This window comes from Thamnophis sirtalis, unplaced genomic scaffold, assembly GCF_051295495.1.
Source record: "Thamnophis sirtalis isolate CommonGarterSnake01/CBP01778 unplaced genomic scaffold, rThaSir2_p1.2 scaffold_5, whole genome shotgun sequence".
NCBI classification, from domain to species: Eukaryota; Metazoa; Chordata; class Lepidosauria; order Squamata; family Natricidae; genus Thamnophis; species Thamnophis sirtalis.
In genome coordinates, this window is record NW_028261385.1 from 10450585 (window position 1) to 10475231 (window position 24647).

At 44.5% G+C, this 24647-nt stretch overlaps 1 protein-coding gene across 1 annotated transcript in view; it reads right to left on the bottom strand.

Annotated features, from left to right (window-relative positions):
• Window positions 1-24647, bottom strand: part of SKOR2 (SKI family transcriptional corepressor 2) — a 112813-nt gene that overhangs the window by 25583 nt on the left and 62583 nt on the right. Inside the window, exons 3-4 of the mRNA XM_087717065.1 lie at window positions 11184-11247; window positions 7211-7282 (exon numbers count right to left, since the gene is read on the bottom strand). Coding sequence (XP_087573191.1) covers window positions 7211-7282; window positions 11184-11247 — 136 coding nt within the window. The remainder of the gene's footprint in view (window positions 1-7210; window positions 7283-11183; window positions 11248-24647) is intronic.

Consider the following 24647-nt stretch of genomic DNA (forward strand, 5'->3'; position numbering starts at 1 on the left):
AGGTCGGCAGTTCGGCGGTTCGAATCCCTAGTGCCATGTAACAGAGTAAGCTCCCGTTACTTGTCTCAGCTTCTGCCAACAAGTAGAAGAATAGGAACCACCTTTGATGGGAAGGGAACAGCGTTCCGTGTGCCTTCAGCATCTAGTTATGCTGGCCACATGACCACGGAGACGTCTTCGGACAGCGCTGGCTCTTCGGCTTTGAAATAGGGATGAGCACCATCCCCTAGAGTCGGGAACGAGTAGCACATATCCGAGTGCAAGGGGAACCTTTCCCTCAACATGCAAACATTGGTTCAGTGACCGTTAAAAGTTATAATGGCACCATAAAAAGGGTCTTATGACCATTTCTCACATGAGCGTTGCAGCATCCCCATGGTCATGTGATAAAAATGCAGGCGCTCGGCAAGTGGTTCATATACATGATGGTTGCAGGGTCCCACGGTTATGTGTTCACCTTCTGTGACCTTCTGACAAGTCAATGGGAAAGCCATTCACTTACCAACCGTGTTACTATCTTAAAACTGCAATGATTCACTTAACAATGGTGCCGAGAAAGGTCATAAAACAGGGCAAAACTAACTTATCAACTGTCTTGCTCAGCAACATAAATTTTGGGCTCAATTGTGGTTATAAGTCAAGGACATATACCTGTATTGCAGTCTAATAGAAAAACTGTGTTGTTATGGCTGCTAATAGACAAGGGTGGGTTGCTCCCAGCATTAATGCCGGTTCGCCGCACAAAATCTTTTACATGTGCGATCTTGATTCACTCGCGCTCAGGCCAAGAGGAAAAAAAATTACCTTTCTGCAGTGAAAATTGTCCTGCGCAGAACCGAAAATCAAGATGGCACCGCCGTAGGATAACTGGTTTGGGGGCATGGCAGGTCTGGGTCGCTGCCGGTTCCAGTGACCCAGGCCGCCAAGCAGTGGTGGGTTGCAGGCGGTTCGCCCCGGTACAGGCGGACTGGAGCCTGCCTGGAGCACCGGCTATCGTCCTGGTATGGTGCTCTGGAGGGCCCACCTGGCATCGCAGGCAGCAGTGGTGGGTTTCACATTTTTTTCGAACCTCTTCTGTAGGTGTGGCCTGCTTTGTGGGAGTGGCTTGCCGGCCATGTGACCAGGTGGGAGTGGCTTGCTGGCCATGTGACTGGGTGAGCGTGGCCATCTTGTAAAATGTGGTGAAACTCACTTAACAATGCTCTTGCTTAGCAACCAAAACGTTGGCTCAGAAACTCTGGCATTTGAAGCACGCAAGTCTCAAAGCTGTCAAGTTACAAGACCCTTGCACCCCTAACCCTTTAGAAAAAAAACCACAGGGGTGTTCAAACTTGACAGCTTTAAGACTTGTGGACTTCAACTCCCAGAATTCCTCCTCTCGCTCTTCATCCTGATGATGTGTGGACGGGCAGGGGGAGGGAGTTGGTTCTAAACGGCACTGTTGATTTGTGGAACCTCTTCTATAGAAGAGATTAGAACTGGCAGGAACCCACCCCTGGCAGGCAGGTACGATGCATGCACACGCCATGCGCATCCATGTGTGTGAATGGGATCCGGAATCCACCACTGCTGCCAAGTTACTACTGGTTCGGCCAAACAGGGCCGAACCGGTAGGAACCCACCTCTGTATTAGACGTTCTCAAACAGGTCCTACCAGCCCAGGGACCAGTATCTCTCAATCTTGGCAAGTTTAAGACTTATGGACTTCAACTCCCAGAATTCCTCAGCCAGCCATGGAATTCTGGGAGTTAAAGTCCACTTGTCTAAAAGTTGCCAAAGTTAAGAAGGACTGCATGGGACTGATTCCAAATTCCAATTATCTTTTGGTGATGATAGCTAGGAATTCTGGGAACTGCAGCCCCAAGAAATCCAGTGCTTGCTCCTAGGAATAGAAAAATTGTTTTCATGGTGAAAAGATGTAGGGAATGTCATAAAGAAATAAATTTCCTTAGTGTTATTTAAGTTATGTAGGAGGAGGACCACAGCTATGGTGCTTACTATAATTTTGCAAAGGGCTGAAGAATTAAGCGTCCCTTCCTAAGTCATAAAGTGCATAATATTTTTTCCACTCCATTAATGTGGAATCTATTGTTATGTGAGCTCATAATGTACTGGTATTAGATACGTAAAGCAACATTTACTAATATGTAAGAAGATGCTGATTTCTGCCAAATCAGATTTATTGGTCACACAATTCCTAATGTTGCATACTCCACATTTCTTCAATCTTATAGTCTCTGGAAATGTTGGGACTGCCAGATTTCCAAACCAACATGACTGAAAACTAGGGATAGTAATAGCAATAGCCCTTAGACTTATATACCGCTTCACAGTGCTCTACAGCCTTCTCTAAGCGGTTTCCAGAGTCAGTCTCTTGCCCCCAACAATCTGGGTCCTTCTTTTATCCAGCTTGGAACGATGGAAGGCTGAGTCAACCTTGAGCCTGGTGGGATTTGAACTTGCCAAATTGCAGGCAGTCGGCAGTCAGCAGAAGTAGCCTGCAGTACTGCGCCACCGAGACTCCAATAAAGATTTAAGATCTGAGCCGCAAAAAGATACACAACCACTAGGTGGCAGCAAATAATTACAGTAAGGGTCTTCTGTATTTGCGCTGCCATCTAGCAGCCAAAAGATACTTGCAGCCCAGATCTGATAACACCTGTAGTGATCAGGGCTCTAATGTTGAGGTGATACAGATAATTGAGTCCAATGTTTCTGTTGCTAAGCAAGATGGTTGTTAAGTGAGTTTTGCCCCATTTTACAACCTTTCTTGCCCCAATAGCTAAGTGAATAACTGTTGTTAAGTTACCAACATGGTTATTAAGTGAATCGGGCTTCCCCATCGAATTTGTTTGTCAGAAGGCCACAAAAGGGGTTCACCGAACTGCCATAAATATGAGTCAGTTGCAGGAGTGGGTTCCTGTCAGTTCTACCCTCTTCTATAGAAGAGGTTCCACAAATCTACTGTGCCATTTAGAACCAGTTCCAGCTCCCTCCCCCCCCCCGCCCATCCGCCCATCATCAAGATGAAGAGCGAGAGGAGGAATTCTGGGAGTTGAAGTCCACAAGTCTTAAAGCTGCCAAGTTTGAACACCCCTGTGGTTTTTTTTCTAAAGGGTTAGGGGTGCAAGGGTCTGGTAACTTGACAGCTTTAAGACTTGCACACTTCAATGCCAGAGTTCCTGAGCCAACATGACTGAGGAGGAATTCTGGGTTTGAAGTCCACAAGTCTTAAAGCTGCCAAGTTTGAACACCACTGGGGTTTTTTTTCTAAAGGATTAGGGGTGCAAGGGTCTGGTAACTTGACAGCTTTAAGACTTGCGTACTTCAAACGCCAGCGCTGTCCGAAGATGTCTCTGTGGTCATGTGGCTGGCATGACTAGACGCCGAAGGCGCACGGAACGCTGTTCCCTTGCCACCAAAGGTGGTTCCTATTTGTCTACTTGCATTTTTATATGCTGTTGAACTGCTAGATTGGCAGAAGCTGGGACAAGTTACGGGAGTTCACTCCGTTGCGTGGCGCTAGGGATTCGAACTGCTGACCTTTCTGATCGACAAGCTCAGCGTCTGAGCCATTGAGCCCCCACATCCCTTTTCAATCTGTGGTTGCACAAATAGGATTTGGGATGTCTGTGGAAATTCTCAGTCACCCAGGTCATCGTTATCTCAAACGTACTTTTCTTCTTCAAAAGGCAACTGGCCCAATTTTTTTTTCTTTGAAGAGGAAGAAGAAAATGTTTAGCAGATGAACTGATGAAGCTTCTTGGATGAGAAGCGAAATGTTTTCTTCTTCTTCTGCCTCAAAGGGCGGGGGGGACAGAAGAAGAAAAAAGCACCTTTGAAATAAAATGGGATGATGATTAGACAAACAGAAAAAAAGAGAGGGGGGGAATATGACCCCCTAAGCTTTTGAAAGCATCAGTTATGTCTCCTGCTGTAGTCCCTGGTCCTTAAAAGCTTACTACTATCTAAGTGGAATTAAAGATTTTGCAAACTCTCAGATATATTTCTTTATGACTCGATGTAACCAATCTCAGATCAACAGGGCAGACAGATAGTTGATAAATATCCAGAATGGTATTTCTGATTTCAATAAAGGAGAATAGCAGTGTTCCAATATCTCAGGGGTTGCCACAAAGAAGAGGGAGCCAAGCTATTCTCCAAAGCACCTGAGGGCAGGAAAAGAAGCAATGGGTGGAAACTAATCAAGGAGAGAAACAACTTAGAACTGAGGAGAAATTTCCTGACAGTGAGAACAAATAACCAGTGGAACAGAATTTGCCTCCAGAACTTGTGAATGCCCCAACACTGGAAGTCTTTAAGAAGATGTTGGATAACCGTTTGTCTGAAATGGTATGGGGTTTCCTGCCTAGGCAGGGGGTTGGACTAGAAGACCTCCAAGGTCCCACCCAACTCTGTTATTCTATTCTATTCTATTCTATTCTATTCTATTCTATTCTAGTCTAGTCTAGTCTAGTCTAGTCTAGTCTAGTCTAGTCTATTCTATTGTTCATAGCTCAGGATTGAACTATGAGGTCCTTGGTGCTCTCTGAGCTTGTTTTTTCCCCCTTGCAGACGTTTCATCACCCAAACTAGGTAACGTCATCAATGCTAGACCTAGTTTGGCCAATGAAATGTCTCCAAGAAAAAACAGCCAAGCTCAGAAATCACTAAGGACCCCTTGTTTCCGATTTTTTATTCAGTCTTTTAGCTTATCATAACATGCCACACAAGAAATTAAGCAACCCCTCCAATCACCTTATTAATCCCCTCCATAATATTTTTGATATTTGTGTATTTGTATGTAATATTTTTACACATAACATTTTTGCATCTTCTGATTTATCACTTTGTTGCTTGTATTGTACACTGAGAGCTTCTATACTGGAAACAAATTCCTTGTGGGTCCAATCACACTTGGCCACTAAAGAATTCTGTTCTGTTTTATTCTATTCTATTTCTATTCTAATTCCATTCTATTCTATTCTATTATTTCTATTCTATTTCTATTTCTATTTCTATTTCTATTTCTATTTCTATTTCTATTTCTATTTCTATTTCTATTTCTATTTCTATTTCTATTTCTATTTCTATTTCTATTTCTATTTCTATTTCTATTTCTATTTCTATTTCTATTCTAGTTCCATTCCATTCCATTCCATTCCATTCCATTCTATTCTATTCTATTCTATTCTATTCTATTCTATTCTATTCTAATTCCATTCCATTCATTTCTATTTCTATTATTTCTATTCTAATTCCATTCCATTCCATCCCATTCTATTTCTATTCTAATTCCATTCCATTCCATTCCATTCCATTCCATTCCATTCCATTCTATTCTATTCTATTCTATTCTATTTCTATTCTAATTCTATTCTATTCTATTTCTATTCTAATTCCATTCCATTCCATTCTATTCTATTCTATTTCTATTTCTATTCTAATTCTATTCTATTCTATTTCTATTCTAATTCCATTCCATTCCATTCTATTCTATTCTATTCTATTCTATTCTATTCTATTTCTATTCTAATTCTATTCTATTCTATTTCTATTCTAATTCCATTCCATTCATTTCTATTTCTATTATTTCTATTCTAGTTCCATTCCATTCCATCCCATTCTATTTCTATTCTAGTTCCATTCCATTCCATTCCATTCCATTCCATTCCATTCTATTCTATTCTATTTCTATTCTAATTCCATTCCATTCATTTCTATTTCTATTATTTCTATTCTATTCTATTCCATTCCATTCCATTCCATTCTATTCCTATTCCTATTTCTATTCCTATTCCTATTCCTATTCCTATTCCTATTCCTATTCCTATTTCTATTTCTATTTCTATTATTTCTATTTCTATTATTTCTATTTCTATTCTAATTCCATTCCATTCTATTCTATTTCTATTCTAATTCCATTCCATTCCATTCCATTCTATTCTATTCTATTCCTATTCTAATTCCATTCCATTCTCCCTCACCCCATTCTAATGTCCATTTCAATTTATTTAAAAGAAACTATTGTTTCCTCTTTCCCTTTCTTCTTTCAGACTTTTTTTTTTTAAAAAAAAATTAAAAGCATCAGAAGAAATCTTTCCTACAATGAACTCCTTGGCCAGCCAAACCCAGGTCTCTACAGGCTGGAGGAAGGTTTGTTTGGTGTTTTTAATTCGGAGTTTTGCAAATGTTTCCCTCCTGCTTTTATGCACAAGATTTGAGACCCAATTTTTGCAACTGCTTTCCATTCTATCCCATCTCTCTCTCTCCCTCTCTCATTCTCTCCCTCCCTCTCCCTCTCCCTCTCTCTCTCTCCCTGGCTTGCTTTCTCTGTCTCATTTGACAGGCAAATTTGCAGACGTAGCCCCGGGATAACAACCTCGTTTGACAGTCAATTAACCGTGAATAGTCAAAGCCGAGACAGTTTGCATTACATAAATGGAAAATTACATTCCCCCCTTCCCCCCTCCCATCTTTTCTGTCTCCCCTGAAACAAAACCTCTCTTTCCTTACAACCCTCCCTGGCAATACCCAACTTAGTATCAAAACTTCTAATCACGTTTTTTTTCCCTCTCTCTCTCCCTCCCCTCCCCAAAACCCTTGGAGACATTTAGCAATCAGTAAAAGGTGGTTCCATTTAATTTGTATAATGTAATTTTTGTCAATGTATTATACATTTTGTGTAGAGATCATTATCACGGAGATAATATAAATGTTGCCTTAGATCTCATAAAACACCTTTAATGTCTCTCTGACAGATATTAAAAGCAATAAGCTGTGATCCTTTTTAATGGAAGGTTTCAAAGAGAACATTTCAATTATTGTCATTTTATGCCGGTTTCCCCCCACCTCCCACCCCCTTCCCCAGCCTGCTCCATTGTGTAACCTGATATATTTCCGAAATTCCTTGCTAAAATATGACCCGCAATTAATATTCTTATTGCTATTAACACGGTGGCACCTCTGCTTATTTGTATTTTGCTCTTAGTTATTCCATCTATTAAGAATTGTTCTATTTTTATTTTTTGGGGGGAGGAAGGGAGGGGGAAATCCTACGAAATATTCAGTCGTTTGATTAAGAATTTTCAAGAGGAGATTCTTTGCATGCCAAGTAGGGAACAGACCCAGTGGAAATCAGTAGGCTTACTTTCAAGTAAACACGTCGAGGGGAGTTCTGGGTTTGATTCCTGCTCCTTTCAACACCCACCTGCTATGTTTCTCCAAAAGTCCCCGGGATGGTCGGCCTCTGTGATGAAAAAACTGTGTTCCTTGTTCTTATCTAAACACAAAGGAAACAAGGAACAAAACGTAAATGCGGGAAGTCCTTGATTTACAACAGTTCACTTCGTGACAGCTCAAAGTTACAACGACGCTGGGAAAAAAATGCAAACATTTTTCACACTTCTGACCATTGCAGCATCCAGTAACGTGATTTAAATTCGGATGCTTGACAACTGACTCATATTTATGACAGTTTGCAGTGTCCCGGGGTCCCGGGATCCCCTTTTGCGACTTTTTGACAAGCCGAGTCAATGGGGGGAAACCAGATTCACTTAACAACCGTGTTACTAATTTAACAACGCAGTGATTCACTTAACAACCTCGGCAAGAAAAGCCGTAACACAGGGCAAAATTCACTTAACCAATTTCTCACTTAGCATCATGAATTCTCGGCTCAATAGTGGTCATAACTTGAGGATTGCTTGCATTGCCCAAAACGGAGAAACCTCCTTAACACTTCTGTTGAAACGGAAGAGGCACTCAGAATGAGTGAGGTGTTATACAGGTAGTCCTTGACTTACAGCAGTCCATTTAGTGACCATTCAAAGTTACAGCGGCGCTGAAAAGAGTGACTTATGACTGTTTTTTACACTTACGACTGTGGCAGCCTCTCCGTGGACACGTAATCAAAATCCAGATGCTTGGCAACTGGCTGGTGCTTATGACGGTTGCAGTGTCCAAGGGGTCGCATGTTTCCCTTTGGCGATTTTCTGACAAGCAAAGTCAGAATAGGGAAGCCAAATTCATTTAAGAACAGTGTTGGTAGCGTAACCACGGCAGTGATTCGCTTAAAAATTGTGACAGCCAATGTCGTTAAATGAGGCAAAACTCGCTTGAAAACCGTCTTGCTCAGCAATGGAAATTGTTGGCCTTGATTGTGGTCGTAAATCAAAAACTACCTGTATTCCATTGCTGGTGTCTTATTCTTCACATACTAACCACGTTCATACGACACCCTTATACTCACATCAGTTAGAAATCGAGGGGTTATATTGACCCAGCAAGGATGAACAGGGTTATCCACAAGGGCAGAGTCAAGAAAGTGAAGATGGCAGCTGTGACGGTACAATCAAAGCACCGCTAGAATCATCATCTTTGGTCCGGGCGTTGAGGGCGTGCCATCCCTGAAGGAGCACCCACAACACGCCAGTGGTCAGTTACAGGCGGTACGCCCCGGTATGGGCGTACCGTGCCTACCCAGAGCACGGGATACCGTTCGGTTACGGTGCTCCGGAGGGCCCACCTGCCCGCCAGAGCTCCTTACCTGTATTTGAGCTCTTTGGCACTTCCGCGCACGGAGCGGATGGTGCCTGCGCGACGCTCCGACGAGCAGCTGGAGCGTCGTGGAGGCTTGCGGAGTCATCACAAGAGGTCAGGATGCATGCGCACGCTGCATGTAGTGGACGCCGAGCCCCATTGCAACCATAATGGCTGCAGTGGGATACGGAACCCACCACTGCAACAAGCTCTCACTGGAGGAGCACCCACAAGAAGCCAGTGGTGGGTTGTAGGCAGTACGCCCCGGTACGGGCGTACCGGTACCTGCCCGGAGCACCAGGTACCGTTCCGGTACGGTGCTCCGGAGGGTCCACCCACCTGCCCGAGTTCTTTACCTGTATTTGAGCTCTTTGGCACTTCCGCGCACGGAGCGGATGGTGCCTGCGCGATGCTCCGCCGAGCAGCAGGAGCATCGCGGAGGCGTCGCAAGAGGTAAGGACGCATGTGTGCGCTGCACGCATTTATGTAGTGGACACTGGGCCCCATTACAACCATACCAGTTGCAATGGGATCCGGAACCCGCCACGGCAACAAGCTCTCACCAACCCAGGCTCAGGAAGAAATTGGACAACCAAGATTTTGGTGTCTTAGCTCGTTCTAATGCTCCATTCTAATTTCTTATAATATGTTTAATTATTTCTGTACTTCTGTATCAGTCTTCTCTCTCTCCACTGGATTCTCCCCTCTCTCTATCGCTGTCCTCTCCAAGGTCCGTCTTTGCTGCTGACAGCCTCCGGGCACGAAAAATCAGACCGGGAGAACGGAGACTCGTTTCCCCGTAACTGCTCTAATGTGACGTCACCCCGGAGGTTGTGTTTTTCCTTCTGTTTTTAAAGATTAAAATGTTCAATAAAAACTATTAAAAAAAAGAAACTGGATAATCATTTGTTCAGAACGTTATAGGGCGGGGATGGCAAACCTTTTCGGCACCAAGTGGCCAATAAAGGGGGCACTTCGCGGGCGCTCGTCTTGGCCATGGCGAGGAAAAGGAGCTGCCCAGAGGGCACGTGCGTGCTGGAAAATGAACTTCTGGTTTCCGGCGCACGCATGCGCACTGTCCAGGAAGTCTTCTGGTTACTGCCGCGCATTCAAACGCGCCGATCAGCTGGCTGGTGCACACGCTCACGCGGGAAAACGGAAGAGCAGCTCTTCCAGTTTCCTGCACAAAGCTGATCGTCGTGTGAGTATGCGTGCCAGAAACCCGGAAGAGGAATGGGTGATGGCACAGACGCCAGGCAACGTGGCTCCACATGTCACTTCGGGCACCACAGCTATAGGGTCTATTGCTTGATGAGCAAGTTAAGACTAGAGCCGAGGTGGCGCAGTGGTTAAATGCAGCACTGCAGGCTGCTTCAGCTGATTGCAGTTCTGCAGTTCGGCTGTTCAAATCCCACCGGCTCAGGGTTGACTCAGCCTTCCATCCTTCCGAGGTGGGTAAAATGAGGACCCGGATTGTTGTTGGGGGCGATATGCTGATTCTGTAAACCGCTTAGAGAGGGCTGAAAGCCCTATGAAGCGGTATATAAGTCTAACTGCTATTGCTATTGCTATTACTAGAAGACCTCAGAGGTTCCCTTCCATCTCTGCTCTTTCCTGCATTTTGTATCTTGACTTTATTTGACCGTGCCTTGTGGATAGCCCTGCTAAGTGTGGCGAGGGTTAATCTTGCAAACATACGCTACACAGGTAGTCCTCGACTTATAGCAGTTCATTTAGTGACCGTTCCAAGTTATGGCACCCCAAAAAAGGGACTTGTGACCGTTTTCCACGCTTACGACCCTTGCAGCATCCCCATGGCCACATGATCAAAATTCAGATGCTTGGCCACTGGTTCACATTTATGACGGTCGCAGTGTCCCCGGGGTCACGTGATCCCCTTTTGCGACCTTCGGACATGCAAAGTCAGTGGGGAAGGCAGATTCACTTAACGACCATGTGACTAACTTTAAGAAATTGCAACGATTCACTTAACAGCTGTGGGAAGAAAGGGTGTAAAATGGGGCAGAAATCATTTAAGAAATATTTCACTTAGCAACATACATTTTGGGGCTCAGCTGTGGTCGTAACTCGAGGACTACTGGTATACGACAGAATGTGCCACGAATGAAGGTCGTTTGGTCAGCGAGTGGCTCATATCGCACGAAGCCAGAAAATGGGTTAATTCAGTGATCGGGTTAGGCATCTTGCGAAGGCAACTTATGCTACTGAATTTCTCTTCCTCCTCTTTCACATTTTCTCATTAAATATAAATTAGATCAAGACAGAACAGCTCTATTTATCCATAAAAGAGATAAAGAGAGAAGCTAGCTATCAATAAAAAAAAAGAGATGGAGAGAACACATTTATCTAGCTGTAAGAAATAAATGTTAAAATGGATACAAATGGAGAGATATGTCTCTCCTGTCAATATCCATCATCCCCCATCCCACACACACACACATATACACAAACACAAAGGCACACAAACACGTGTTGTTTAAGGTTCAGAATCTTGAGACTGAGGCTTTTCAGGAACTACACGGCAGGAGAGAAACAGTTTGGGGTCTGTTTTAGGGGATGCAAGTTCCCGTTTGGCTCCCTCCAGGGCGGAAACACAATAGGAATCCGTTGCGTTGCCTTGCCTGAGAAATTATCTTCCTTGGAAGAAGAGAGGCTGACAGGGAGGGCTTCCTTGTTCTTCGGAATCTGCCAGCATGGAAAGAAATAAACAACAAGCAAAAATTAGAAAAGAAAAAAAGAAGGAAGGAAGGAAACTCCCACCCCCAATTCAGTTGATCAATTAGTAACAGTGAAAGAACATTAGTGGTGGGTGAGAGAGAGAGAGAGAAAGAGAGAGGGAGGGAGGGAGGGAGGGAAGGAGAATAACACATCCAGGCTAAATCTCGGATCAAGAATTGTGGTTGCTTTCATTGGGAGATAGGCAGTGGTGGGAACTTGAGAGACCGCCTGCTGCCAATCACCTCCTCTAGACCGATTAGATCCCACAGATTAGGCCTCCTCCGAATTCCATCCGCCGGCCAGTGTCAACTGGCGACTACCCGGAGGAGAGCCTTCTCTGTGGCTGCTCCGACCCTCTGGAACGAACTCCCCGTGGAGATTCGAACCCTCACCACCCTCCAGGCCTTCCGCAAAGCCCTTAAAACCTGGCTGTTCCGACAGGCCTGGGGCTAAAGAGCTGTTGCCCGCGTCTCGAATGGTATGACTGTTGTGTGTTTTTAAATTATGCATTGTTATGTTTCGTTTTTTTATTTTTTGTCTGTACCCCCCTTCCCTGATTTGAATTGTGAGCTGCCCTGAGTCCCCTTCGGGGGAAAAGAGCGGCATATAAATATAATAAAATCAAAATCAATCAAAATCAATTCACCCAGTTCGCACCACTTCGGAAGAACCAGTTGTTAAGTTTCTGAAACGCTTGGCCTTATTTTTGGGGAGGTCTTATTATTTTTGAGGTGCAGAAGGCAGTGAGCGTGGTCACCTCATGGCTGCTGCTGTGTTGCAATATTTCTGGGGAGGGCTTATTTTTGGGGGGGAAGACTCATTTTAGCACATGCGCTCAAAAGCCCGATTGGGCTTATTATCCGGGGAGGTCTTATTCTCAGAGAAACAGGGTACCGTATTACTTAGTTACTTGTTTACTTAAGAAAATTGATAATGTTACAAGTCAACATATTGTCAGGTCTGTAATTATATTCCTTTTAGAATTTTGGCCTGCCACACTTTCTCTTATTTCATTATGCTGTTTCAATAGTATAGTTGATGGGAGGAGGGAATAGACAGGAGTAGGATTGTGGAATGTATTGTTGTCATTCTTTACTAGAAGCCAAGGTCATCTTTTGTCTCCGCACTTTTACACCTGACCGGAAGCAGCTGGGTGTGGATGCCAGCGTGGAAGAAGAAGATTGGACCATGAGATGGATTGTGGGTGTGGGGACAAGATCATGAACTTTTAACTGGGTGGGATTCTGAAGTAATTTCCAGAATTGGGATTTACACATATACTCAATTTGTAACCTAGCTTACAAATCAACGGCTATGAAGGGTGACAATGGATTGGATCCCAATTGTGGTTTTGAGCTGAATATATAAATCTCTGTGGCATGACAAAACCACGAAGCCCTTATCCGCGGAGACATAAGCGCGTCGCTAAAGCTGCGACGTCATCATCGCGTGTCATCACCGCCGCGACAACAGCGCGGCAACAGAAGGGCGCTTTAAAACGGCGCTGCGGCAGAAAGCCGATTTCCATTAAGGTAAGGGTTAGGATTAGGTTTAGGGGTTTGTTTTAGGGTTAGGTTTAGGGTTAGGTTTAGGGTTAGGTTTAGGGTTAGGTTTAGGGTTAGGTTTAGGGTTAGGTTTAGGGTTAGGTTTAGGGTTAGGTTTAGGGTTAGGTTTAGGGTTAGGTTTAGGGTACTGAGTGCTTGGGAATGCGCGGATTTGCCCTCCGCGATTATGTCATCGCGGTAGGGTCGCGTTTTTCCTTAGCGCTTTGAACGGTGCGAATTAGTCTTCGTGCTTATGTCTCCGCGGATAAGGGCTTCGCGGATTTGTGGTGGAACCATAAATCTCACTAATGTGGGGGCCTTTTCTTGAACTGAAAAAGATCCACTTCCGAGATTCACCACCACCACCAATGTACTTAGGTTTTGTGTTGTAATGGGGTGTGAGAATGACCTTGGGAAATTGTGTATGGAGATTCTCAGCCATCCAGGTTGTCCCAAAGGACCAAAGGTAACTGGACTTCCTAGTTTTTTCTTTGAAGACATTTGGCTTCTCATTCAAGAAGCTCTGAAGCTTCAAGAGCTGAAAATAAAAGTTGCCTCTTGAAAAAAGCACCTCTGGGACTTGGAAAATTGTGTAGGATGGGAAGGTACCGGGATAATCAGATAAGAGGAGACGAAGCCCACAACTGCATAACAGGCAGAGAAAGAGATTCAGAAAGAATTCTCCCTCTAACTTATCAGTCTGCAAAGGAAATGGCAGGAGATTTCTACCTTCACCCTTACAAGATTCCTTTAAGGTAGCTTTACAATACGATAGAATTATTAGTCCACCTGGTCACCGTTCTGCCTAGTCTATCTACCTGGTGATCTTTAGGGTGACCGGAATGTGGTCCACCAATCTCCAGATCACCACCAGATGGCAGCAAAGAGATGGCCGTTGTTTGCCTTTGCTGGCATCGAGAGGTTGTGTGGATGTCTGCAGAGCCAAGTCTGGTAAGCCGACATAACTATTGGCTCTGTTGAATTCAGAGACGCTGAGAACAAAAGAGGGGAAGGCAGGGGTGAAATCCTGCAGGTTCTGACAAGTTCTGGAGAAGACGGTAGCGGAAATTTTGAGTAGTGCGGAGAAGCTTCACTTAAAATATCGCTTCTGGCTGGCCCCAGCGTGGGGTGGGAATGGAGATTTTGCAGTATCCTTCCCCTCCCCTGGAGTGGGAGGGAATGGGAATTTTGCAGTATCTTTCCCCCTGGAGTGGGGAGGGAATGGAGATTTTGCAGTATCTTTCCCCTTGCAGTGGGAGGGAATGGGGATTTTGCAGTATCTTTCCCCTGAAGTGAGAGGGAATGGGGACTTTCTAGTATCCTTACCCTGGAGTGGGAGGGAATGGAAATTTTGCAGTATCCTTCTCCTGGCGTGGGATGGGAATGGAGATTTTATACTATCCTTTCCCTGGAGTGGGAGGGAATGGGGATTTTGCTGTATCCTTCCCCTGGAGTGGGAGGGAATGGAGAATTTGCAGTATCCTTCCCCTGCAGTGGGAGGGAATGCGGACTTTCTAGTATCCTTGCCCTGGAGAGGGAGGGAATGGAGATTTTGCAGCATCTTTCCCCTGGAGTGGGGAGGGAATAGGGATTTTGCAGTATCCTTTCCCCGGCATGGGGAGGGAATGGGGATTTTGCAGTATCCTTCTCCTGCAGTGGGAGGGAATGGAGATTTTGCAGTATCCTTGCCCTGGAGTGGGAGGGAATGGAGATTTTGCAGGATCCTTCCCCTGGAGTGTGGTGGGAATGGGGATTTTGCAGTATCCTTTCCCTGCCATGCCCATCAAGCCATGCCCACAGAACCGGTAGTAATTTTTTTTGCATTTCATCACTGGGGGAAGGTTATTGCATTTTAGAAGACTGACCACAATAGGGGAAATCTGAGGTTCCTTAGAAATTGCTCAAGTCCAACTTCTGCTGTGGCCAGATTTGATGGAGGGGTATCACTTCCATTTGGAGAAAGTTGCAAATTGTCTTGGATTTGAGGGTCCTGGTTAATCAACCATTGCCAAGGGATCATTTGTAGGATTTGGGTACCAGCTTTTGGGGGATGAATTGCAGTAGAGTTTATATGTCAAACCTATGTTTTCATGATATCGATCAGTGGTGGGTTCCTACCGGTTCGGACTGGTTCAGCTGAACCGGTAGTTTGGCGGCCTTGGTTGCTGGAACTGGCAGTGACCCAGGCCTGCCATGCCCCTTTACCGGTTCTCCAGTCGCCACCGTTGGTGCCGCCATTTTGTTTTTCAGTTCTGCGCATGCGCAGAACAATTTTAATTGCACTGCACTTGCAACGAAGCACGCACAGAAGCAAACCAGCAGTAGTGCAGGTTGGAACCCATCTTTGATATCAATGCACTTACGGGAATTTTTCTAACAACTGTATAGAAATAGCCTTTATTTCTTCCTTCCAAGTTACAGCTGGTCTTTGTTTAGTGACTCTAATGGTGACTGGCAACTCGGTTATTAAGCAAAGCATTCGCTAAACGAAACGGCCACTGTGCTTCTGATCTTCCTTTGGCTTTCCTTTGCTTTGCAGATGTGTGAAAACCGTAAAGGTAAGAATTGGTTGTTGAAGTTACTTTTTCATCACCACCACGACTGCAAATATTCACCAAGCGAGGACTAACTATATTTTTTTCAACTTCTCCATCTAAGTTTTCCTCCCTGAGCTGCCCTGGCGCGCTTCCATCTAAGTCCAATCCATATCTCATGCTACTTAGCTTTTTCGAAATCAGCCAATCCAGATGTGGACACCTTCTGTCGATTATAAGGTTATTTTGGGGGATCTAGAAGTAGACAGTTGGCTCCAGACATAACTAAAGGAGACCCACCAAAATCAATGGATTTAAGGCTCTACTTAAAATGATGGCTGAGATCCAGTCCGACATTGGCATGTGATGGTAATTTGATTGATTCACCAGACATTAAATGTTCTTGGAGAACATAACCTGCCCATTGGTGGGTTTCAATTTTTTTTTTACTATCAGTTCTGTGGACGTGGCTTGGTGGGCGTGGCAGGGAAAGGATACTGTAAAATCCCCATTCCCTCCCCACCCCACTAACCTGCTTTCCAGATCCGTTCTCCTGTCCAGGGCAACAAAAGAAGATCAGCTGGGAGGCTGAGGCAGCAGGGGCGCGGCCAGCCTATTTGCCGGTGAATAGGTGGTGGTGGGACCAGTCAAAGGTGGTATTTACCAGTTCTCCAAACTACTCAAAATTTCTGCTACTTGTTCTCCAGAACTGAATAAAATAGAATAGAATAAGAGAGCTGGAAGGGATCTTGGAGATCTTCTAGTCCAACCTCCTGCCTAGTCAGGAAACATTATATCGTTTCAGACAAATGGCTATCCAACATCTTCTGAAAAGCTTCCAGTGTTGGAGCATTCACGACTTCTGGAGGGAGGTTGTTGGTCAGAACCTGCTGAATACCACCTCTGATTGTGGGTATATGTTTACTTCTGTCATGTTCTCATCACACGCTAAACAAATAAACAATAACCGATTTGGCTTTTAAGGAAATAAAGACTTTTTAAAAATATATAACCTCCTCTATTTACTTTTCTGGTTTTATTTTACTGGTTAGAACCTGCTGAATACCACCTCTGACTTGTTCCCCTAAGCCAGGGATGTCCAAACTTGGGAACTTTTAAGAATTACGGACTTCAACTCCCAAAATTCCCCAGCCAGCATGGCTGGCTGAAGAATTCAGGGAATTGAAGTTCACAGATCTTAAAGTTGACAAGCGTGGACACTTCCACCCTAGGCTTATTTGAATAAAAACAATGGAATGCAAAGTATCTCCTTCTAACATCCCATTTATTTGCAGAAATGACTCTGGGTCAGTGGTGGGATCCTACCAGTTCGGACTGGTTCAGCTGAACCAGTAGTGGTTTGGCGGCCTGGGGCGCTCGAACCGGCAGCGACCCAGGCCTGCCACGCCCCTGGACCGGTTCTCTTGTTTTTTGCTTCTTTATTGCACTGTGCATGCACATGCATGCACAGCGTGCATCAAGTGCATGCATGCCCACGAAGCGCCAACGAGGGAACTGGCAATAATGACTGCTGGAACCCACTCCTGCTGTGGGTGTCTCCCAAGTGTCCAGACTTAGCACAACAGGCATATTGTGAGGAGGCATGTCTTTCGCAGCAGCCATTTTGTGAATGTGCCCACTACATCTTACACAAATTGCCAGTGTACCGATTCAAAAGGGGGGTGGGGTGGGCTTATGTCCTGTAGCTGAAGCTTATTGGGAAGATAAGTAGGATTTAACTATGGGGAATCAAGTCAGGATTAAGTCAATGTTTCTCAATCTTGGTCACTTCAGGATATGTGGACTTCATCCCCCAGAATTCCTCAGGTCCACATATCTTAAAATGACCAAGGTGGAGAAACACCTTGGTATTAAGTGAACAATCAGATCCATAACTAAAAGGCACAGATCCTAGAAAGGGGATCTAGTTTCTTTCCCTGCTTTATCTGCAGGAACGTTTATCTGGTGTCCTCTCTATGTTTCAGCCTAGGCCGGGGGTCGGCAACCTTAAACACTCAAAGAGCCACAAAGGTCCTAACCGGAAGCCCCCCATTCAACCCTGGAGCCAATCGGAACTCCAGTCCCCCCACCATAGAGTCTCCTCCTAGCACGGTATCCTTTTTTCTCTGCCAACTGGAAGTCTGGTTCCCCCACCATAGAGTCTCCTTTTTTGGAGCATCCTTTTTTGTCTACCTGTCCTAATTGAAAGCCCTATCAATTGTGGAGCTGATCGGAAAACCTGCCCCTTGAAATAGAGTCTCCTCCTGGAGTGCTGTGCTTTCCCCCCTCCCAACAGGAAGCTCCTCTCAAAATTGTGGCACCGACCGGCAACAGGGAGCCACAGCAGAGGGATGAAAGAGCCACGTGCGGCTCCAGAGCCACAGGTTGCCGACCCCTGGCCTAGGACTTTGATAGCCCTTCCCTTGGATACTGTTATTTCTTGAGGATTATGGGAGTTGTAGTCCAGAACATGAGGAAGGTACCAGTGGTACCATCTGTGTGGTACCCCTGATGGAAAATAGGCGGTGTTTTTAATAGTAAAAGATCTACTGCAGAAAACATCTTAGAAGAGCTTCATTCAAAACTTGTCCATCTCAATACACTGAACCAGAAGAGCCCAAATGAGTCTTTTTAGAACAATAGGGTTTGAAGGGGTCTTGGAGAGCTTCTAGTCCAATCCCCTTACTCTAGAAAGAGACCTGGTTCCATTCTGGACAAAGGGCTTTTTCAAAAGATGTCCCTCTTGAGTTCAGTGGGAACAGCACTGAAGATCCAATTTTGTAGCCCTCCTTTGGGAATGGCTAAGGGGGATAACTTAGGGACATCACCCTGCAATCAAAAGTGCCTATAGTCAAGGCTACGGTTTCCCCAGTTGCAATGGATGGCTGTGAAGGTTGGACCGTAAGGAAGGCTGAGCGCTAAAGAATCAAGGCCTTTGAACTCTGGTGCTGGAGAAGACTCCTGCGAGTCCCTTGGATTGCAAGGCGATCCAACTGGTCAGTCCTAGAGGAGATCAACCCTGACTGCTCTTTGGAAGGCCAGATGCTGAAGATGAAACTCAAATACTTTGGCCACCTAATGAGAAGGAAGGACTCCCTGGAGAAGAGCCTCATGCTGGGAAAGATGGAGAGCAAAAGAAGAAGGGGATGACAGCAATCAAAAGTGCCTATAGTCAAGGCTATGGTTTTCCCAGTTGCAATGGATAGCTGTGAAGGTTCGATTATAAGAAAGACTGAGCGCCAAAGAATGGAGGCCTTTGAATTTTGGTGCTGGAGAAGACTCCTGCGAGTCCCTTGGACTGCAAAGCGATCCAACCGGTCAGTCCTAGAGGAGATCAACCCTGACTGCTCTTTGGAAGGCCAGATCCTGAAGAGGAAACTCAAAGACTTTGGCCACCTAATGAGAAGGAAGGACTCACTGGAGAAGAGCCTCATGCTGGGAAAGATGGAGAGCAAAAGAAGAAGGGGATGACAGCAATCATAGTCAAGGCTATGGTTTTCCCAGTTGCAATGGATAGCTGTGAAGGTTCGATTATAAGAAAGACTGAGCGCCAAAGAATGGAGGCATTTGAATTCTGGTGCTGGAGAAGACTCCTGCATTGAGTCCCTTGGACTGCAAAGTGATCCAACCGGTCAGTCCTAGAGGACATCAACCCTGACTGCTCTTTAGAAGGCCAGATCCTGAAGAGGAAACTCAAAGACTTTGGCCACCTAATGAGAAGGAAGGACTCCCTGGAGAAGAGCCTCATGCTGGGAAAGATGGAGGGGAAAAGAAGAAGGGGACGATGGAGAATGAGGTGGCTGGATGGAGTCACCAAAGCAGTCGGCATGAGCTTAAATGGACTCCAGAGGATGGTAGAGGAGAGGAAGGCCTGGAGGAACGTTGTCCATGGGTCGGACCTGATTTCACAACTAACAACAATAACAACTAGAGAGATAAGACCCTACCTAGCAAGTAATGCCCCCTTAGAAATCCCTACAACTTCCATTGTAGTACAACAGTCACAAATTGGGTGGCCTCTGTGTCATTGCTTTCCAAAGGCAAAGTGAATGTTCTCTGGTTTAACAGAGAAAAACGTGACCCGTTAAAACCGCGGTCTACTAAAGCACGCTCGACGAAAGCGCGTACCTGACATCATCATCAGCGTGACGAAAAAAATTAAAAATAAATTAAATTGAAATTAAAATAAAATTAAAGCAAGCCGATTCACATAAAGGTACGGGTTAGGTTTAGGGTTAGGGTTAGGTTAAGGGTTAGGGTTAGGTTTAGGGTTACGTTAAGCGTTAGGGTTAGGTTTAGCGTTAGGTTAAGGGTTAGCGTTAGGTTAAGGGTTAGGTTAAGGGTTAGGTTAAGGGTTAGGTTTAGGGTTAGGTTTAGGGTTAGGTTAAGGGTTAGGTTTAGGGTTAGGGTTAGGTTTAGGGTTAGGTTAAGGGTTAGGTTTAGGGTTAGGTTTAGGGTTAGGTTTAGGGTTAGGTTTAGCGTTAAGTTAAGGGTTAGGTTTAGGGTTAGGTTTAGGGTTAGGTTTGGGGGGGTTAGGGTAAGGTTTTCGCTTTAATTTTAAATTTACCGCTCACAGCGTGATGTTTTCGTCGTGCTGTGATGACGTCACGTACGCGCTTTCGTCGAACGTGCTTTTGTCTACCGCGGTTTTGTGGTGGAACCGAGAAAAATTGGACCAATCAAAGACATTCAGAAGTGGAAAGAAAACCACTCGCATCTGAATCTTATAGACCTTTTCATTAATATTAACATTAACAATCCTCCTGCTATTACAGCCCTTCTTCCTCATACAGAATGCTACATCATGGAGCAGGCAGTCCCAAGGGCCAATTTGTCAAGGTGGCTCTCCCCCCCCCCCCCCCCCGACTTCTTAAACCTTCCATTTAGCATCCTTGGAAGACTTGAAATCTTAATGTTTATTTTTATATTTATTAATATTAAGAGGGAGGAAAAATGTATTTCTTGACAATGTACATGGATTGTAAAGATTTGTGGGGGTTCTGATCAATACCTCTCTTCAAATCAGAATTGTCATCTTTATAAGGCAGCTGTTCCAATCTTCTAAATGTGATACTTCCCTGCCCCCCCCATCTGTTCTAGCACCCCAACGCCCTTTCCTGATCCTCTGATGGGATCTTTCTGATTCTAATATGTATATCTAGTTCAATGAAAAGAAGGACTAGGGGAGACATGATAGCAGTCCTCCGATATCTCAGGAGCTGCCACAAAGAAGAGGGAGTCAAGCTATTCTCCAAAGCACCTGAGGGCAGGACAAGAAGCAATGGGTGGAAACTAATCAAGGAGAGAAGCAACCTAGAACTAAGGAGAAATTTCCTGACAGTGAGAATAGTTAATCATGGGAACAACTTGCCTCCAGAAGGTGTGAATACTCCAACACTGGAAGTTTTTAAGAAGATGTTGGATAACCATTTGTTTGAAGTGGTTTCCTGCCTAAGCAGGGAGTTGGACTAGAAGACTTCCAAGGTCCCTTCCAATTCTGTTATTCTATTCTATTCTATTCTATTCTATTCTATTCTACTCTACTCTACTCTACTCTACTCTACTCTACTCTACTCTACTCTACTCTACTCTACTCTACTCTACTCTAATGCAGGGATCTCCAAACTTGGCAACTTTAAAACTTTAAGAACATCTCCCAGAATTCCGCAGCCAGGAATTATGGGAGTTGAAGTCCACAAGTCTTAAAGTTGACGAAGTTTGGATTGCCCCGTTCTCATGCAATCAAATTCTTGTGGTTGTTAGTTCACAAAAAAGGAAGATAATTGTAGCCTCAAGGAAGTTTGCCCCGCAGATGAATTAGGACTACAACACTCACATATTTGGGGAAGTCTGGGACTTCATCCTTAACAAACCTGGAGAGGAAACCATAATTGTTTTGGTTTTTCTTCCATATTGTTGAAATTATAATCTTTGTGATTATTAACCCTGCAAGCCAGAAACGGTGCACTCTGTGTCTAAACCTTAATGGGAATGATTGCCAACTAAGCTAAAGAGAAAAGAATATATTTGCAGAACTATTTACACTCATTTTTAGATTGTGCTGGCTTTGAGTATCGTTCTGGTTTGATGCAATTTTTCAGCAATGGGATTCATACGTCTTGACTTTAGGATATCGGCAGAAAAGCTACCATAAATTCCCTCTATTACCTCCAGGGTTTATCTTACTTTCTATAGTAGTCTAGGGAGATGAAAACTCCACATTTCTAAATATGCTTATTCGCAGGATGTGACTGCCAACAACTTGAATCTTTTTATCATATTCTGCAGACATCCGCACCTGACTTGTGATCACAAGTCAGGCTTGGGAAAATAGTTACAGACCCCTCGCATCCTGGACACAAATGGTTTCAACTCCTACTAGAGTACTCTACACCAAGACAACTAGACATAAGAACAGTTTTTCCCCTGAACGACATCACTCTGCTAAACAAATAATTCCCTCACCACTGTCAAACTATTCACCAAGGCTGCATTACTGCTACTATTAGTTTACTATTAGTTCCTATCACCCATTTCCTCCCACTTATGACTGCGGGGCTGTAACTTAGTTGTTGTATCCTTAGGATTTATATTGATAAATTGTTTCCTGATTGCTTATTTGTACCCTAGGACTACCATTAAGTGCTATACTGTTGCAGCAGATCCCTGGCATTGGCTATATAAGGTTATCCAACCTCTCCCCATCTGGGATATCCATATATCACATAAATCCATATATTGGATTTGTGGCACACTGGCCTATGAAATCCTTCCTGCAGATTGGGCGGGCTCCTGTGTTCTTGGATGGATAAAACCTTCATTCTTTTTGTTGCCCATCCAATCACGACAGGTGCTAGGAGTCCCAGTGTATGACTCAGTGGGCCCCATCCGTCAGAAGAGGGAGGTGGACACAGCCTTCTCTAACTTTCCTTGTAAGGAACTGACTGAATATGAGAAATCAGACACGTGAAGCTCAGAGAGAATTGTATGCACCTATGGGAGGGCCACTTGGGCTGAGGATGGGTCTTGGGGTTACCGCACCCCAATCTACATGATCAACTGGATCATGCGCTTGCAGGCAGTATTGGAGTTGGCTGGGGAGAGGATTTGATAATCACTTCCCTATTGTAACTTGGAATTTTATGAGAATCATGTATTTGTAATTTCCCCCAAAATGTCTTTTTACTGATCTCAGCAGAGTGATGACCTTAAAATGTATCCGCCTATTGTAACGCCTCCTGATTTGTAATGTTCAATTAAAAAGTATAAAATCTCTGCCAGGGGATAGCCCCGGCAGTTCAGTCTTGGTGCCAATCCTACTGAACTCTGGATGCGTCCAAAATAAAACCTGTCTTCTCTTGGAACCTCGTGGTCTTGGCTCCTTGTCTTTCGTAAGTAGATTGCAAACCTCAAATCTGCTGCAACAATACCTTCTTGACGAATGTATCTTGTCTTTTTATGTACACTGAGAGCTTACGCACCTAAGACAAATTCCTGGTGTGTTCAGTCACGCTTGGCCAATCAAGAATTCTATTCTATCACTTTCAAGAGGGGGCACAATTGTGTAGATTCTAGCTCTGCTTGGAGCGCAGAACAGGATTGAGCCTGATTAGGAACTGGATGGGAAACTATCAAGGCATCGCTGGATGGACTAAATTGCGAAGAATGTAATTGTGAAACCACTTCTAAGTTGCTTATGAGGTCCTTGATGCTGTCTTACTTGGTGGTTTTCTTGTAGACATTTCATTACCCAATTAGGTAACATCGTCAGTGCTATTGAGTGTGGGATTTGCTCAGGATTGGCAGAGTAAACTACCTCAACGTATAACAGTTCATTTAGTGACCGTTTCAAAGTTACAACGGCACTGAAACAAGTGACCTATGACCATTTTTCGGACTTACGAGCGTTGCAGAATCCCCATAGTCATGTGATTTACATATGGATGATTGACAACTGATTCATATTCAGGCATATATATATATATATATATTTATTGCAGTATCCCGTGGTCATTATACCCTTTTAAGGTGATCTTTTTTTGCAAACAAAATCAATGGGAAAGCGAGATTCACTTAACAGCGGGTGTGGCTGACTAAACAACTGCAGTGATTCTTGCCACAAATGTGGCAAGAAAACTCACAAAACGGGGCAAAACTCCCTTAACAAATTTCTCACTTAGCAAACATCAATTTTGGACTCCGCTGTGGTCGTAAGTCGAGGACTACCTGTACTGCAAGGACAAGCTATCTGCATCAACGAGCAAACCCACACTCACTAGCACTGATGATGTTACTCAGTTAGGTAAGGAAACATCTGCAAGAAATAGCCAAACTCTGCACTATGGACTCCAGTTCAACCCTGAGCTACAAATATTCTTGTCTATTTTCCTTCCCCCCAAAAAACAACATCAATACATCCAGGGGGACTTTGGGAGTTGGACTTCATTCCTAATCAGCTTTACTACTTAAATCAGGGGTGTCCAAACTTGGGAACTTTAAGACTTGTGGACTTCAACTCCCAGAATTCCCCAGCCGACTGGCTGGGGAATTCTGGGAGTTGAAGTCCACAAGTCTTAAAGTTCCCAAGTTTGGACGCCCCTGACTTAAATGTATTTTGGACTGAAGGCTAATACTCAAATGGCTATTCGTTGTGTCAGTTTGGAAGGCCAGGGAAATTAAAACAAGAAGTTTCCACTGGTAACCCGTGTTAAGTTCCTTTTTTGTGGATTACACACTTGGCTTGGATTTTTGTCCCAAATTTAGTCTTGTAAGTTTGACGGGGATGGGGTGGGGGGTGGGGGAAACAGCTTTTCAGTGACTTTGGTGGGGGGGAATGATATGATTTGGAAAGGAAGGTAGCATTTTGCAGGCAGCAGAAATAAAATGATAGCAATAGCAGTTAGACTTATATACCGCTTCATAGGGCTTTCAGCCCTCTCTAAGCGGTTTACAGAGTCAGCATATTGCCCCCAAGAACAATCCGGGTCCTCATTTTACCCACCTCGGAAGGATGGAAGGCTGAGTCAACCTTGAGCCGGTGAGATTTGAACCACCGAACTGCAGCTTAGCAGTCAGCTGAAGTGGCTGCAGTACTGCACTCTAACCACTGCGCCACCTCGGCTCTTTTCGAGGTGATTATAGGTGGTCCTCAACTTACAATTTGTTGAGTGACTGTTCAACGTTACAAGGGAACTGGGTTAAAATGACTGTCTTTGGAGCAGCATTCCTGTGGTCGCATGATCATATTTGGGGTGCCCGGCAATGGGCATGTGTTCATAATGGCTGCAGT